The following is a 17363-nucleotide window of genomic DNA, read 5'->3' on the forward strand; positions in this document are numbered from 1 at the left end:
AACTAAAACGCATAAAATATGTCCATTTCATTATAGGGGACTGGAATGCAAAAGTAGGAAGTCAAGAAACATCTGGAGTAACAGGTAAACTTGACCTTGGAGTACAGGGCAAAGGCTAACAGAGTTTTGCCAAGAGAACGCACTGGTCATAGCAACACCTTCTTCCAACAACTCAAGTGAAGACTCTACACATGGACATCACCAGATGGTCGACACCAAAGTCAGATCGATGACACTCTTTGCAGCCAGAGTAGGAGAAGTTCTATATAGTCAGCAAAAAGAAGACCGGGAGCTGACTGTGGCTCAGATCATGATGCCCTTATTGCCAAATTCAGACTTAAATTGAAGCAAGTAGGGAAAACCACTAGACCATTCAGGTATGACCCAAATCATATCCCTTATGATTATACAGTGGAGGTGAGAAATCGTTTAAGGGACTAGATCTGATAGAGTGCCTGATGAACTATGGATGGAGGTTCGTGACATTGTACAGGAGACAAGGATCAATACTATCCCCAAGAAAAAGAAATGCAAAAGAAGCAAAATGGCTGTCTGAGGAGGTATTACAAATTGCTGTGAAAAGAAGAGAAGCGAAAAGCAAAGGAGAAAAGGAAAGATATACCCATTTGAATGCAGAGTTCCAAAGAATAGCGAGGAGAGATAAGAAAGCCTTCCTCAGCGATCAAAGCAAAGAAATAGAGGAAAACAATAGAATGGGAAAGACTGGAGATCTCTTCAAGAATATGAGAGATACCAAGGGAATATTTCATGCAAAGATGGGCTCGATAACGGACAGAAATGGTATGGACCTAACAGGAGCAGAAGATATTAAGAAGAGGTGGCAACAATACACAGAGGAAGTATACAAAAATGATTTTCACGATCCAGATAACCACGACTGTGTATTCACTCACCTAGAGCCAGACATCCTGGAATGTGAAGTCAACTGGGCCTTAGGAAGCATCACTACAAACAAAACTGGTGGAGGTGATGGGATTCCTGTTGAGCTATTTCAAATCCTAAAAGATAACGCTGTGAAAGTGCTGCACTCAATATGCCAGCAAATTTGGAAAACTCAGCAGTGGCCACAGGACTGGAAAAGGTCATTTTTCATTCCAATCCCAAAGAAAGGCAATGCCAGAGAATGCTCAAACTACTGCACAATTGCGCTCATCTCACACGCTAGTAAAGAAATGCTCAAAATTCTCCTAGCCAGGCTGCAACAATATGTGAACCGTGAACTTCCAGATGTGCAAGCTGGTATTAGAAAAGGCAAAGGAACCAGGGATCAAATTGCCAACATCCGCTGGATCATCAAAAACACAAGAGAGTTCCAGAAAAACATCTCCTTATGCTTTACGGACTATGCCTGTGACTGTGTGCATCACCACAAACTGGAAAATTTTGAAAGAGATGGGAATACCAGACCACATGACCTGCCTCTTGAGAAATCAGTATGCAGGTCAGGAAGCAACAGTTAGAACTGGACATAAAGCAACAGACTATTTCCAAATAGGAAAAGGAGTATGTCAAGGCTGTATATCGTCACCCTGTTTATTTAACTTACATGCAGAGTACATCATGAGAAACGCTGGGCTGGATGAAGCACAAGCTGGAATCAAGATTGCCAAGAGAAATATCAATAACCTCGGATATGCAGATGACGCCACCCTTATGGCAGAAAGCAACGAAGAACTGAAGTACCTCTTGATGAACGTGAAAGAGGAGAGTGAAAAGGTTGGCTAAATCTCAACATTCAGAAAACTAAGACCATGGCATCTGGTCCCTTCGTTTCATGGCAAATAGATTGGGAGACAGTGGAACCACTGGCAGACTTCTTTTCGGGAGCTCCAAAATCACTGCAGATGGTGATTGCAGCCATGAAATTAAAAGATGCTTACTCCTTGGAAGAAAAGTTATGACCAACCTAGACAGCATACTTTGCCAACAAAGGTCCATGTTGTCAAGGCTATGGTTTTTCCAGTAGTCATGTATGGATGTGGGAGTTGGACTATAAAGAGATCTGAATGCCAAAGAACTGATACTTTTGAACTGTGGTGTTGGAGAAGACCCTTGAGAGTCCCTTGGACTGCAAGGAGATCCAACCAGTCCATCCCAAAGGGAGTCAGTCCTGAATATTCACTGGAAGGACTGATGTTGAGGCTGAAACTCCAATACTTTGGCCATCTGATGCAAACATCTGACTCATTTGAAAAGACCCTGATGCTGTGAAAGATTGAAGGCTGGAGAAGGGGATGAGATGGTTGGATAGTATCACCGACTCAATGGACATGAGTTTGAGTAAACTGTGGGAGTTGGTGATGGACAGGGAGGCCTGGTGTGCTGCAGTCCACGGGGTCACAAACAGTCGGACATGACTGAGTGACTGAGCTGAATGGATAGTGAATTGTTACCTGGAGGTTAGTGTTTCTTGTGCTTGTTCATCGTCTTCATCTTCATAAATTTCTGCAAACAAAATAAAAAATATCCAGTCAGCCTCTAGTCACTTCTCCCACTGCAAACACAGGGACTCATAAGGTCACAGAGTCATAAATATCTATGTATGAGTTAATACTGTACGGAAGTTTTAATGTATTGTTTTAAACAACTGCCCAAGCATGGATTTCTGATCCAACAGGCGGTCTGTTTCTAAACTGGTAGGTCATCCTCAGGACACCTTCTGCTTGAAATTGGGCAAACATTTGAATTGTCTTTTCTTCCTTATATCTCCTCACATTGTCCACCTTCCACCTCCACTCCTGCAAATGTATCGTCCATCCTGCCCCAAATTCCGCCAAAGACACAGCCTCTATAAACCTTCTCAGGTCTCACAAGATGCCCTCCTTTCTCTAAGCAGAACAACCATGTCCCACATCCCTCCATCTGGGAACATCCTGGCTCTTCAAGGGGAATCTCTGGGAAAGTCTCTCCATGGAAAGTGAGCGCTCCAGTTTAAATCATTTTCCCAGCACCACATCCAACTCTATCAAGTACCTAACCAACACGACAAAGTGAACGGTTTTCTTTTTTCTGCAGTATATTTGTAAATATTCCCAAATTTAATCATTATAGCTACCATCAACAGATTATTCATCCATTTTCCAGATGAGAAAACAGTTACTAACATGAGAAAAATCAATCATTCTCACATAGTTAAACACACAGCACTCAGCCTGGAACGTGGGAACTTCCAAGCTTCATCTAGGGCTCTATTCACTCTCACAAGCGGCCTCCTGTCACCTCCTCCTTTCTGGGCTTTAATGCTGGCTGGATGTGGCCTCCTGCCCCAGTGGCCATGGTCCATCAGGGAGGAAGCAGACCATTGGGATACAGTGACCTCCACCCTGTGCATTTCTCCTCTGTCCTCTTAGACAATCCTGCTCCTACATAGACCCACATAGGACATGAAACAGGGAAGCTGATAAACATTCCTAGTGGAGGTGTTGATCTTATCTACTGGGGACCTAGGAGAGGATCAGTGCTATCAGGGCCTGTGGCCCCCTCACCTGGACTGAACTTGCAGGCAAGGCGCTCTGCCAGTCGGTATCCCTCAGACAGGATCTCTCGGAAGCCCTTTCCCTGGTGGTTGTCCAGGTCATTGTGGGTGAGGAGGTCCTTGAGGCGCTGCTTGAGCAGGAGAGAGTCATCTTTCCCATCCCGTAGTGTCTGCCGTAACTGGGTCAGCTCTCGTGCCTGACTTCGAATTAGGACAACACACGTCCTAGGTGGAAAAGAAGACACAATTGTAAAAGGCAAAGAGTTAGATGAAAGACAGGGATTTCTGTGAGAACATCCCCAAGGAGACCCCGAAACAGAATTCTGGCACATATCTGATGACCGGCTCAGTCACTCAGTCGGGTCCGATTCTTGTGACCCAGTGGACTGCACCAGTCTCCTCTGCCCATCGGGTCATCTTGGCAAGCATACTGGAGTGGCTTGCCATTTCCTACTCCATATCTGATGACTGGCCTTTGTCAAAGAGAAAGAAGGTAAACAAAGGTTTCCTCTGTATCAGAAAGTACTCCTGTAAGATTCCGTGACATTCCATTCATCTTGTCTTTCTATGAAGATAACCTAATGTCTTCCCTGGTGGCTCAGCTGGTAAAGAACCTGACTGACAATTCAGAAAACACAAGAGATGCAGGTTTGATCCCTGAGTCAGGAACATTCCCTGGAAAAGGAAATGGCAACTCATTCCAGTAGTCTTGCCTGGAAACTTCATGGACAGGGGAGCCTGGTGGGGTACAGTCCATGGGGTCATAAAGAGTCAGACACTATCGAGTTACACGCATGCATCAGTGGCTTCCTAAATCTGCATCATGAAGATGTCTCTTCGGGTCCTCACTCGGCCATGCCCATTTCAGTAAAAAATCCACAGAGTATTTTCTGTATTTCTGATGTGGCAACACAAAGTACTGTCCAGTGAATGGAACAGCCAGTCATAGAGTTTGGACAAGCGTAGCTGGTGTGAATTGGAAAGAACATAAGAATGACGGGGTCAAGAAAGCATTCCAGGATGTAGTCAGTCAGGAGGGGGGTGTGATTAAAGGCAAATAAGGTGCCAACGGCACAACATTGTGAATGAGCTAGTGCCACTGGTTCACTTGAACGCAGTGAATCTCATGATGTGATTCAAGTCATTCGTTTATTTAAAAGCAAGGTAAATCAATTCCTGAAGAATAACTGGAGTCCATAATTCACCAATTGGTGTTCTCCGCCTCTTTTATAATATTGTGCCCTGTGCCTGCCATGAACATTCCTGCCCTCCTTACCTCAGCCTTTCATCCAGCGTTGGCTTCTCTGCCAGCTTCTCTGCTGGCCTCTGCACCTCAAACATCAGCTTCTCCCCCAGCACGGATTCAACGATGTCCTTACATGCTTCACACTCTGAGGAAAGAGACACACTGCCTCAGGGAACGCTGACCTTGCCGCTGTGGTCACTGCCTTCAAGGGAACAGGATGGGCCACCTCAGTGGTGGCTGTAACTCCTTCTCCATTCTCTGTGGAGAGATTTCCACATCTGATTCCCCAGCGACTGAACCGAGGGGATCCCCGTTTTAGAGCTGAGGAAAGAGAAGCTCCTAGGCACAGAACCTAACTAGACAAGATGAACTGCCATTTCTCAAAGTCAGAATGCACACCCCGAGACTGACCCTGAATCCTGGGCCACAAAACCAAGACCTGCAGCCTCTTAGATGAGACACTGAGCAGGGGCCAGGGTGGCGATTCCGGTGTGGTTGGGAAGGCTCCTAGGACTACAGGACTGCTGGTTCTCTCATGCTGGCATTTCAGTAACAAACAAGGGTCTCAAGGCATAAACCTCACCTGGACACACTAGTGTGAAATAGAATACATGAAACCGTAAGGACCTGAAAGAGAGATGCCCAAACACTGAGAAAGCCTGTGTCATTAGGAACAGTAGAACTATGAACCAAGTGTACTGACACTGAGCCAGGCACGACCGTCAGGGCTTTGTCAGATTCACTCAGTATTCACTACAACTCAAACGATAGTTACTATTACAGCAACAGACAGACAGAGGAGGAAACAGAGGCACAGAAAGGTTCCCAACAGGCACGTGAGCCCAGGAGACCTGGCCAGAGTCCTTGTCTGTCACACTGTGCTGTGGGGACCTCCACGCCAGGGTGCTGGTGAGACATTTCTTCTTCACCAGCCTCACAGTTTCTTTCTTAGAGTTTTGCTACTATCATAAGGAGCGGTGTAAATAAAACTGAGTTTCTCCTTTCCCCAAAGCTCATCCTTTCACTTTCTTAAATAGTAGGCTTTACTTCTTACTTGTCTCTGTGTCAGTCATTTTGTATTAACTCCCTCATTGCTTCATTGAAAATGACTGTAGGAAAGTGACACAGACACAAGTGGTCAAGATTCCTCTCATCCCCTTGTTATGCATGTACCCTGGTCATGACTTCTTTCCTTACTCCAGGCCCCTCTCACTGAACAGGCAAAAGTGATTCCAACTGCCAGGCTGCCTACGCGTGCAAAGGGCTCCTCACACTCTGCCTGGGTTTTTACTGGGGCTGGTTCTCTCTCCCACTTAGCATCATCCTCATGTTGGTCACACCTCTTATGGCACAGACTCAGGGTCCCCTGGACTACTGGTCAACCTGTATCACTGAAGTTTCACCAGCTCAAGTGGGGAGAGAGGGGAAAGTGAAGATTGTCTGATTTCACCAGAAACACCTTCATTATTGCCACAGAGTGTCAAATGGCTTTCTTGGACTCAGGAAGGAGAACCTGCTCACTCAGAAAGCACGGCTTCCTTCTCAGCAGGGAGCCTCTGTCTTGATGGCATCCCAGAGACCATGGTTTCAATGAGAAGCAGACTCATCCTTAAGCTCCTTTAAATCATATTCCCTGCTTCTCACAGTGTCAAACCACACGTTACCCCGGTGTAACTAGCACAGGGCTTTGCCAACGGAACCTCAGGGAACCTCAAACTGAGGGAGTTCATCAGTCCCAGAGGTTTAGCCCAGAGGCATGCAGGATCAGATACAGAACAGAAAAGATTCCAGTCAACACAGCTTAGTTTGCACCCGAGAGACACAGGAACTCCTGTGCCTGCACCAGGATTCACTGTCTGGAATTTTAACCAGTCTCACCCTACACATCACTGAAAACTTGGAAAAGCGCCTCCACTCCTTGTGCCTCAGTTTTCCCAGCCTCAGGAAACTGAAGGCAAAAGAGCCACTACTACCTTTCCTGGCTTGTTGTCAGAATGGAATTCAAAACGACAAAGGGAAAAGGAGTCCAATCCTGGAGGCTTATAGTTTCTTAGAGGAAAGACAGTGATCATTCATTGCTTGGGTGACCATGACCCCAAAAACGTACCGTTTTTCTGCAGCTGGTTGGCCAGGGAGTAAGCAGTAGCTTCGGATATGAGGAGTTTCTCTTTGACGTCTCTGAAGTCCTGCTTGTACTTTGCCAGCTCCAACAAAAGCTCCTGGTTGACTTCCGTGAGGTTACGTTCTGCCCTCAGATCCGATAAAGAGGGAAGACATACTGCCATGGTGACATGTGGTAGAAGGGGTAGAAGCCAGGGGTGGGGAGGAGACACCCAGTATATGGGGGATTAAAGACAAGCAAAATCACGTCGGTTTAATCAGCACTGAGGGATGACAAAAACTGGAATTCCTGACTTGCTATTGGGAACAACTAGAGGGTTCTCTACTACAAGAAGAAGTTGACGATGCTAGAGCTCAGAGCCAAAGGTGCTGTGTGCGGCTCAGACTCAGACAGGAGTGAAGGAGGGGGACCCAGCCTGCTAGGTGACCATCTGGAGTTGCCATAACAGAACTGGTCGAGGGAGGGGTTCATGGAATCTTCGGGGTCCCTGCCTTCCAGGTGTCTAGGCCTTGACCGTTTGTGGCCATCACCGCTGATAGCACCCAAGCCTTCAGCAGCCACTCTTAGGTTGTCTACACACGTCCCGATACCACTGACCTATCTCCTTCCAAAAACTATCTAAGCTGAGTTCCCATTGTTCATTCTTCTGTGTATAAAAAGATTCGAGGGAGAAATACTTGGCCAGCAGGTCTTAATTTCTGTTGGGCTGTCATAAAGTCACCTCAGTTCAGTACATTTCAGTCGCTCAGTCATGTCCGACTCTGTAACCCCATGGACTGCAGCACACCAGGCCTCCCTGTCCATCACCGACTCCTGGAGTCCACTCAAACTCAAGTCCATTGAGTCGGTGTCGCCATCCAACCATTTCATCCTCTGTCATCCCCTTCTCCTCCCACCTTCAATCTTTCCAGGCATCAGGGTCTTTTCCAGTGAGTCAGTTCTTTCCCTCAGGTGGCCAAAGTATTGGAGTTTCAGCCTCAGCATCAGTCCTTCCAATGAATATTCAGGATTGATTTCCTTTAGGATGGACTGGTTTGATCTCCTTGTAATCCAAGGGACTCTCAAGAGTCTTCTCCAATACCACATTTCCAAAGCACCAATTCTTCGGCACTCGCTTTCTTTATAGTCCAACTCTCACATGCATACATGACCACTGGAAAAACTATATCACCTCATCTCTTTAAACAGATCTTAAGGCTTTTCCACAAGTGAAGGATGTCAGACTTGTAGCCTGTCATGAACTTCTTCCGTAGGTATTCTCCAGTTTAGTCTGTGTCCTAAAAACTGTAGGATAAAAGTCAGAGAACAATGCTAAGTGATTAAATAACCTTTAAACATATATTCTGTCCCATCTCAGAATTCTTTTGCTGCATCCTGTTGTCAACATATTGGCTTCAGAATAAACTTAAATATGACATCCCTACCTTCTAAATTCTTCCTCTGGGTCTGGGTTGTTCTATTTGATTTTTTTAAATGTTACTAAACACTGCACTTCATACTTTCATTTATGTATCTCATTGAGCCTCACAAGAGCTCTTTCCAAGCTGTCAAAGTGACTAAAAGAGTTTCTGTGGATGTCCTTGAAAACACGGTGTGCTTGTGCTCAGTCACTTCATTCTTGTCTGACGCTTTGCAATCCCAGGACTGTAGCCCTTCAGGCTCCTCTGTCTATGGGGATTCCCCAGGCAAGCATACTGGAGTGGGTTGCTATGCCCTCTTCCAGGGGAGCTTCCTGACCCAGGGATCAAACCCACATCTCCTCTGTCTCCTGCAATGCAGACTGATTCTTTACCATGAGCCACTGAATACATGGGGCGCCTATCTGTTTAGGAAAGATCTGACTGCCTCGTCATATTGTTCTGTGCTCATTGAGCTCACCCACACATTGAACAGACCAGGGTTCCAGAGCAGTGTTTGTGGCACACAGTTTGATCCATCTCTTGGAGTTTTCCTCATGCCACTGACCTGTGGTTATATTCCAAAAACAGAGCATGGTGAAGTTCAAGGTCGTAGGGCAGGGATCATGATGATTCAAAGGGAATTTAAGCATTGTGTTCAGCGACACAGAAGCTGAGTTTGAGGAGAGACAGGCAGGCCCTCGGATAGTGATGGTCTGAACCAACTCCTCACTTCCTCAGCATCTCGTCCTACCCGGGTCTTGTGAGTCAGAGACTTGGGGAACCCGTACAGCATCCGTCTCTTCAGTTGAGCTGTTGCTCTACCTGGATGGAGGGTGAGATGGGGATGACAACAGGCCACTGGGCATTTGTTCATGTTAAGGTAAGAGAGGCAAAATTGGAACAATTATTTATGAAAGCTAATCTTCCCCACACCCCACGCGGTCTTCCCACTACAGTGATTCATGATACTCGGTGTGTGAGACTCAGCAAAGGCTTTAGGGAAATCTATTTTCCGGTTGCTGTGGGGCCTGACTTTCTGTGGGGGAAAGAAAAACGTGTCAAATGTCTTCATTTTAAATGTGATGAAACCAAAAAAGCTCATGAAAGATATCTGACTTGAGGTCAAACAGGGATGATTTTGCCATGCTACAGAAGTATATAACAGGTATAGTTCATTGAATGACACCGTGCCGGGCATTTCACACATATTATGATACTTTCTTTCATCATAATCATTCAAGGTAACACCATTGTAGTAGAGGTACGTAAAATAATTTATTAGACTAAAGTTAAAATTAAAAAACAAAAAACACTTTATCAAGGCAAGTAAGCTTTTACTTTGCATTGTGTCGGTAGGAGAAACCTATTGTTTTTATTCTGCCTTGGCCCCATTTCATACTCTTTTTCTCTGTGACCTGACTTTATTCCTAGAGCCCTACCTTTTTTCAACTAATCCATTTCTATGCACTGAGCAATAGCAGAAGTGAAGGCTGGGCCCTTCTAAAGTCTTCCTGAGTGCTTATGTGTTTCAGGACACTAGACACCATCTGGAGGAAAGAGCAGCCTGTCCGTTAGAACGTGTGCTGTGCTAAGTTGCTTCAGTTGTGTCTGAATCTTTGTGATCCTCTAGCCCTCCATCCTCCTCTGTTCATGGAATTTCCCAGGCAAGAATAGTGGAGTGGGTTGCCATTTCTTCCTCCAGGGAATCTTCCTGACCCAGGGATCAAAACCGTGTCTCTTGCGTGTCCTACATTAGCAGGCGGGTTCTTTACCACTAGCGCCCCTGAGAATCCATCTGTTAGAATGGGCAGCTGCTTTCCCACCCCCTGAAGTTAGCAGGATGTCCCAGGACAGGAAGGGACCACTTCCCTTCTACTCAAGGATCTTTTCTCTCAGAGACTGTGCTCTATTGGGCCGAACTCTCCTGAAATGGAATGTTCTTGCTCACTTTCTGGTTTCTTTTTAGGTTGAGTATTTATAAAATTTTGTAACAAATATCTTTGTTGAAGTTTGCATTTATAGCAATACGAGTTATTTTTCAGAAAGTGGCAGCTTGGAGAAGATTGGTCCCATCAATGAGCAAACAGGGTGAATTTAGCTTGCACTAAAAACCAGACTGAGTTTAAAATTAGGGCTCTCACTTTTCTCAAGGTGGATAGTCAGGTGCCACAGGTGTGTGTCCCCAGGGTATTTGTCTCTGCTGTGAACTAGAGAAGAGTTAAATGGGGTCAGATGGGCCTAGTCCTTCAATTCGAGAGTCTTCCAATAGTTCTCTGCTTTAGTCACTGGAGTGGAAACACCCTTGTTCTTCTGCTCTGTCCTACTTCTGTGTTTGGGGTAAAAGGTATACAGCTCAGTGTGTTCTGTCCCCAAGCTGATCATTGTAAGAATCACCTGGGACAGTTAGTCCCAAACAAGTGCACAGTCCTCACCTGTAGGAAGTGTGACTCAGCGAGTTGAGGTGGGACCTGGAGTCTCTTTGTTAAAGGTGCTCAGGTGTGCACTTAGCTTTACCCGCTGGTTTCACTGACCTCCCTCATGATTTGAGGGGACGATTATTTCATTTATGGTACTTCTAGTGTTCAAAATTGACTGGTGCCCAAAAGATAACTCTCTGCTGCTTTGCAGATGAGGAAACAGGCACACAGAGGGTCTCTAACGGGCCGAGACCTCCTTGCTGTAAGTGCTGGAACCACATCCAGGTAACGACCCTTCTACTCCGAAACCTCATCCCACATTTTCCAGTTCACTCTTGTCTCAGATTCTTCCAAGTAGCTGTTTCCTTTACCTATACTGCATTTCTACCAAAAACTTCCCAAATGTATTAATAATCTCTCACTTGATACTGTTTTTCACAACAGATATTTTGCAGAAAAGTCTATCACCACCCCGTGATGCATATTGGTGACTTATTAAGAAACTGAATATGGGTGTGGGTAACTTTGTTACTCTTCCCTCTTTCCTTCAGCAGTTTGTGTTCTGTTTACTTACACCAGTATAGTGTCTTAATTGCTATAGTTTTAATCTGAGTTTTGAAGTCTAGTAGAGTAAACCCTCCAGCTTAATTCTCCTTCAGTGTGTCTTGGCTAACTGAGATACTTTGATTTCTACTTACATGTTATAATTAGCCTGCAAAATATACCTCCCCCCAAATGCCAGTTGCAATACTATTCAGAAAAACAAAGATTTGACATTCTAAAAATATTGTCTTCCAATCTATAACGTATATTCTATTTATGTAGGTCTTCTTTAATTTCTCTCAGCAATAGTTTTCAGGAGTCATCAGTATCTGTATTCTTAAGCATTAAATGATCATGGATGTTTATCTCTATTATGTTTTATTGAATTTCATTTCCTAACACTGCTGGTATGGAGAAATATGGTAGATTTTTATATGAATCCTCTTGACTGCACCATTGAAAAATATGCAGCTAAATGCATTTTGATAGATGTACACACTATGGAAGCCACAGCCACAATCAAGATGCAGGGTGTTTCCATCGGTCACAACTTTCCTTGTTCCCCTTTGCAGTCCATCACTCCCTCAACTCTTAGCCCCAAGCAACCATTGCCAGTTTAGATGAATTTGCCTTTTTAACAAATTTATAAAATGGAACAGTATACATTTTCTTGTCTGCAAATTAAGCACTCAACACATAGGTAAGAGATGATGTGTGTAAAACCTCAAAATCGTAAATGCAGAAGAATATGATTACCATCTCTTCTTCAGAAATGAGCCCCATTCTCCTGGCCCCTGATAAGAATGAAGATCTCTAATTCTTCCCCAAACACCATTTATGTACCTTACTGCACACTTACTTGGAGGACATCCACGTGTGGGCACTTCCAAGTTGCCGGCTGGGGGTCTAGGGCAGAGCCTCAAGGTCCCATCGTCCTCCTCCTGGGATTGGTTCTCCCAACAGTATAAAACTCATCCTCCTCCTGGGATTGGTGCTCCCAGCATATATACCTCATTCTCCTGGAATTGGTGCTCCCAGCATATAAACCTCATCCTCCTCCTGGGATTGGTGCTCCCAAGAGTATAAACCTCCTCCTCTTCCTGGGATTGGTGCTCCCAGCATATAAACCTCATCCCCCTCCTGGGGTTGGTTCTCCCAGCAGTATAAACCTGATCCTCCTCCTAGCATAAGTGCTCCCAGCAGTATAAACCTCATCCTCCTCCTGGCATAGGTGCTCCCAGCAGTATTAGCCTCCTCTTCCTCCTTGGATTGGTGCTCCCATCAGCATAAACCTCATCCTCCTCCTGGGATTGGTGCTCCCATCATATAAACCTCATCCTCCTCCTGGGATCGGTGCTCCCAGTGGTATAAACCTACTCCTCCTCCTGGGATTGGTGATCCCAGCATATAAACCTCATCCTCCTCCTGGGATTGGTGCTCCCAGCAGTATAAACCTCATCCTCCTCCTGGGGTTGGTGCTCCCAGCAGTATAAACCTCCTCCTCCTCCTGGGATTGGTGCTCCCAGCAGTATATACCTCCTCCTCCTCCTCCTGGGATCGGTGCTCCCAGAGTACAAACCAACTGGATCCATCGTGTGGATGTCCTCGGCAGGTGCACAAGCTCACTGTGGACTAAGCTCCTCTCCTGGTCCTTCCTGCTCAGCTCAGGTTGCTCCTTGAGAACTCAGGTGATGCTGTGCATTCCTCACTTCCCACTGAATTTTCCAAACTCAACTTGTCCTTATGCTCACCTCCCTTGGCAAACAGCTCCTCGACCATTACCTTGCTTTTCTTTGGGTTTTCTCATCCTCTGAACCTGTTGCTTCCTTTCTTCCATCCCCTCTCTCCTTTCTGTGTTTCCAGTGTGTGGGCCCAGTTGAGGCTCCTATAGGAGACACACAGAGAAGGAACCAAGGTCAGGTCTTGGCTGCAGATCCCAGGGAACATTTAACATGCATCTCAGTCTCTCATGCACTCAGAAAAATCTCAGCAGGAAAGGAATTTGGAGAATTTAAATAACCTTATCTTACAGATGAGGACACTGAGGCCCAGAGAGAGATGGACATTTCGCCTAAATTCCCACACCCTGATGCAGCATAGCTGCCACACAAACCTTGACCACAAGTTTTTGTATCCAAAAGCACCAGGAACCCATGGCTAAACTTCAGGAGACATTTGATCAAACATACTTCTTATTCCCTTCCTAAAATAAAAATAGCTGACAGACATTTCCCCAAAAGAATTTCATCTCTTTTCAATAGTCCTATATTTATACTTAGCATTCCTTTCTTTCTCCAGGGTATCTTCCTGACCCAGGGATTGAACTCAGGTCTCCTGCATAGCAGGCGGATTCTTTACCATCTGAGTCACCAGGGAAGCCCAATCTCTTTCCAATAGTCCTAAATTTATACTGTTTTCCACCTTGGTGGACACAATGGGACCAAGGAATGCATGAATATTAAATACATCACACTCTTTATTTAAAAATTAGATGTGATTCTCTAAAACATCTGGCTCCTGTGCTAGAGGCCATATTTTTGAGAGCCAGGTACTCTCTGTGCCTTAGTCAACCTGCCTCCCCAGAGCCTCTTCAAAGCCTGCCACAGAGAACATTCAGTAAATGCTTGTCAAGCAGACCAATACTAGTTACCAGGAATCACTAACTCTTACTGATGTCTTCTACTCCCTACCCTATTTCCATCAATTCTGCCCTGTGTCTATGTGAAAACAATGAAAGCACAGCCCTGGTGACAGAAGTCCAAGATGCAAATTCCAACTCTACCAAAATACCAAGTCTACTTTACATGGTGATTTCATTGCCCTCTTTGAGCACATGGATCTCATGTATAGTGGAGAAGAATGGATCATGTAAAATCGAGAAAGCGGTACTAACCTTGGATGATTGACTGTGATATCATACAGGAGACAGGCCCCAATCCCTGGGTGCTGGCCTCACAGTATAGAAAATCTACAGCAGAGACACTATAGGACCTGTTAGAAACTTGGGAATAAGGCTCGAGAAACTGCATTTCAGACAAAAATTCCACGGAGATTCTCATGAAGGAAAAAGCCCCAACATTAAACAAATGGCCCAGAATGAAGACCTTGAAATCCTAGCAGCAACAAGCATGACTCAGCTTAAGTAAAGAAAGTCCCTTGTCAAGGTGGCTTCTCAAGGGGAAATGTCTCCTTTGCAGGATGGTGCCCAACCCTGCCCAGCCCCACTCTCTTCCAGGACAGAACTGCAGTGGCCAGTGGTACGTGATGAGACCTCAAGAAGTGAGCATAACTGGGGACCTATCCTCAGGCCCCTCCATGTGCCAGCATCACTCCAAGCCCACAGGTAAACACAAAGCTGGTAGGTCAGCCTGTGAGATGAAGTCTCATTTAGGATCCACCCCTTTCCCTCCAGGGCATCCTCTCCCATTCCTCCTCTAGTCCCCGCTCACAGAGTGAGGTAAAGCAAAGGCCCTGGCAGTGCCAAGTCCTTCCCAGTGCACCCCTCATCCTCCCCACCCTGGGCCTCGGGGCGGAGCAGGGGTGTGAAAGTCAGTGACTACCTCTGTGCTCTCACGGTCACATCCTTCTCAGTCCCGCACCCTGGTCCCCTCGCAGCCCACTCTCAGACCCTTCCAGAATGCCAGGGGCCAACATCTGCAGAACATTCTTCCATCATCAAGAGTTATTACAGAAAGGGGGGGGTTGTTTCTGCACAGATCCTAACCCCGTAAACGTGCCCAGGGTACAAACCCAATTAAAACTCTCCTTTTAACTCCTAGCTCCCTGGTCCCCACCTGGTGGAGAAGTGCAGCCACACAGGTGAATGCTGGGATGCAGCCCAGTTCCAGCAGAAGAGAACTGGCATTCTCAGAAAAAGGCTGCATCCAGGCAAATGAGGCATTGGATGGAGTCGGTCATCAGCACCCCACCCACTGCTCTTTTCTTTTCTTAGCAGCAGCAGCAGCAGCAAGCAGCCCCCAGCTGTGTTAAAGCTTTGTCTGTGTCTTCACAGTCCTTTAGAGAGTGTGTATGTGAACAAATGCAGGATATTTACTCATATACGTTGCTCTAAGGGTATGCTGAAGACTAACATAACTGGTGGGCAGGGTTGGTAAGAGGAAATGAAATAGACTTTTTGATGGCCATTAGAGCAAAATATATATATAAAGAAACAAGTTTTTCTTTCCCTACTTCATTTCTACTTTCAGCACTCATCCCAGGGCTGAGTGGGGAAGAATAGGGATGACAAACTGCCACCAAGAGTTCAGCTCACTAACACTTAAAGTCTAAGTTTAAAAGAATAATTTACTGTCTTGCCTTTTTATCTCCTATTTAAAAATATTAAACAGGGGTTCTTAAATTTAGAGAATCTTAGAATGAGCTGTTGTGATTTAAAAAGCTGCTTCCTGGTTTCCATTTCCCAGAGATTTAGTTGGTGTGGAGTCCTAGAGTCTGAATTTTTCACATAAGTACCCACACATGTGTCTGATGTGGGTAAGCTGTAGGTCACAGTTCAAGACCTATTGTTCTATAACACTGATTCAAACCTATATATATAAGTTTGTTCTCTTTTAATTAAAAAGTAGATTAGTTGAACCACCAATTAGTTGAACCACATGAAGATCATCAAGCATTCCTTGGAAAATATCCTCAGTTACATTCTTTTGCCTTCCAGAATTAAAATCAAACACTCATTCCACAATTATTTCCTAGTAACTGTTGAAACAATGTCAGACTCTATTTTTTGGGGCTCCAAAATCACTGCAGATGCTGATTGCAGCCATGAAATTAAAAGACACTTACTCCTTGGAAGGAAAGTTATGACCAACCTTGATAGTATATTAAAAAGCAGAGACATTTTGTGGACAAAGCTTTCACGAAAACAACAGCATATGAATCATGTAAATTTCAGACCTGGTCAGGATCAAATCACAAATTACTTTTGGGGAAAATTCCTAAAAGCTATTTTGTGTTTCATTCTTTGAAAGGTAGTTCTTCACCCTAATTTTTAAAAAAAGTTGCAAAAAAGTGTATCTTTAAGATGGAGTATTCTACAATATTTAACTTTTCATAAATTATATTATTTCCCTCTACATGTTAGAACCCATTCTAAAACAAATGAAATCAACCTGTGTCATCACCAATGTCTTCCAATTTGCTGTCAGTGAGAACCATGTTGGGTACAACTGTGCAGGAAAGAGGGTGAGAGTCCTTGAGGGGAAAAAAAAAGGAAAGGAAAAAAGACATCTAATGAAATGCTTCCAACGTGTACCGATATTGCTTGACCTGTCAGCAGAAAACCTGCAGATGCATACAGGGTTCATTATGTCCCCCATCTTATAACTTCTAGAGTGAATGTAACAGACACATTGAATTGATGTTCTGTGTCTGCTGTAATAAGTGACCATGAGTTTAGCCTCTTAAAATAACACACTTTTATTATCTTAAAAGAACACACTTTTATTATCTCCAACTTTGTTGGAGGCCAACAAAGTTCTCGTTAGACTAACATCAAAATGTCGACAGGACTGCCTTACCTTCTGAAGGCTCTAAGGGATAATATGCTTCCTTGTCAATCCTAAAGTAGGAGGAGGGGAAAACAGAGGCAGAGTAAGGAGGAGGATGACCAGAGCCTGAATGGCAAAGAAGTTCTAGTCTCTGGTCCCAGAATGGCAGCTGCTCTCTCTTGAACTTCTCCTGACCTCATGGTGGACAGTTACACATGCCCAACCGACTTCTTTCATCTTTCAACCCCCTTGATTCCCGTAAGAACAGCCTCTTATCACATTCCCCTCCAAGCCCCCTTACATGCTCTGATTCCAGGGAATTTTTCTTTTTTGCCTAGGTCTTTCTAGAGCTAGCCACAGATTCCTCACCAGCACCCAAACCCTGGTCTGTGGCTCTGGAGAGTCCAAACCACAGACATCTCCCAGGAGATGAGGAAATGCAGGCCACATGGGCTCATGGGGTCACTCTGCAAAAATCTCAATCCGGCTGCTCAAGACATACCAGGTTGATATTTGGGAAGATGTAAAAACTGTTTACCCCCCCCCCCAAAAAAAACCAACTGCTTTGTGCAGGTTATTGTTACACGGAATAACTTACACTATAAAATCCTAAACCAGGTGATCAGTTCTCA

General features: G+C 45.0%; 2 protein-coding genes across 2 annotated transcripts in view; both read right to left on the bottom strand.

The window, feature by feature from the left end:
- Positions 1–1788: 1788 nt before the first annotated feature.
- Positions 1789–7334, bottom strand: LOC148778148 (putative NBPF family member NBPF5). The gene is made up of 4 exons (XM_088835705.1): positions 6850–7334; positions 4773–4887; positions 3507–3721; positions 1789–2466 (listed from the first exon to the last, which is right to left on the bottom strand). Exons 1-4 carry the CDS (start codon positions 7025–7027, stop codon positions 2411–2413), a joined length of 564 nt encoding a protein of 187 aa, XP_088691831.1. The 5' UTR covers positions 7028–7334; the 3' UTR covers positions 1789–2410.
- A 7308-nt stretch (positions 7335–14642) lies between these two features.
- Positions 14643–17363, bottom strand: part of LOC148778149 (myomegalin-like) — a 162717-nt gene continuing 159996 nt past the window's right edge. The window contains 1 exon segment of the mRNA XM_088835005.1: positions 14643–14932. Within this exon segment, the coding sequence (XP_088691131.1) occupies positions 14900–14932 (33 nt within the window). The 3' untranslated portion in view covers positions 14643–14899.

The sequence above is a fragment of the Moschus berezovskii genome, chromosome 4 (assembly GCF_049115385.1).
Source record: "Moschus berezovskii isolate FMDL1 chromosome 4, NW_MosBer_1.0, whole genome shotgun sequence".
NCBI classification, from domain to species: Eukaryota; Metazoa; Chordata; class Mammalia; order Artiodactyla; family Moschidae; genus Moschus; species Moschus berezovskii.

Bases quoted from the DNA above. Each gene is read 5' to 3' on its own strand.
- LOC148778148 (XM_088835705.1), bottom strand. From the start codon at position 7,027: ATGGCAGTATGTCTTCCCTCTTTATCGGATCTGAGGGCAGAACGTAAC. The intron at 4,888-6,849 runs GTACGTTTTTGG...CTCTTTCCTCAG, and splicing joins CAACCAGCTGCAGAAAAACG to AGTGTGAAGCATGTAAGGAC. The intron at 3,722-4,772 runs GTAAGGAGGGCA...TTTTCCACCTAG, and splicing joins ACGCTGGATGAAAGGCTGAG to GACGTGTGTTGTCCTAATTC.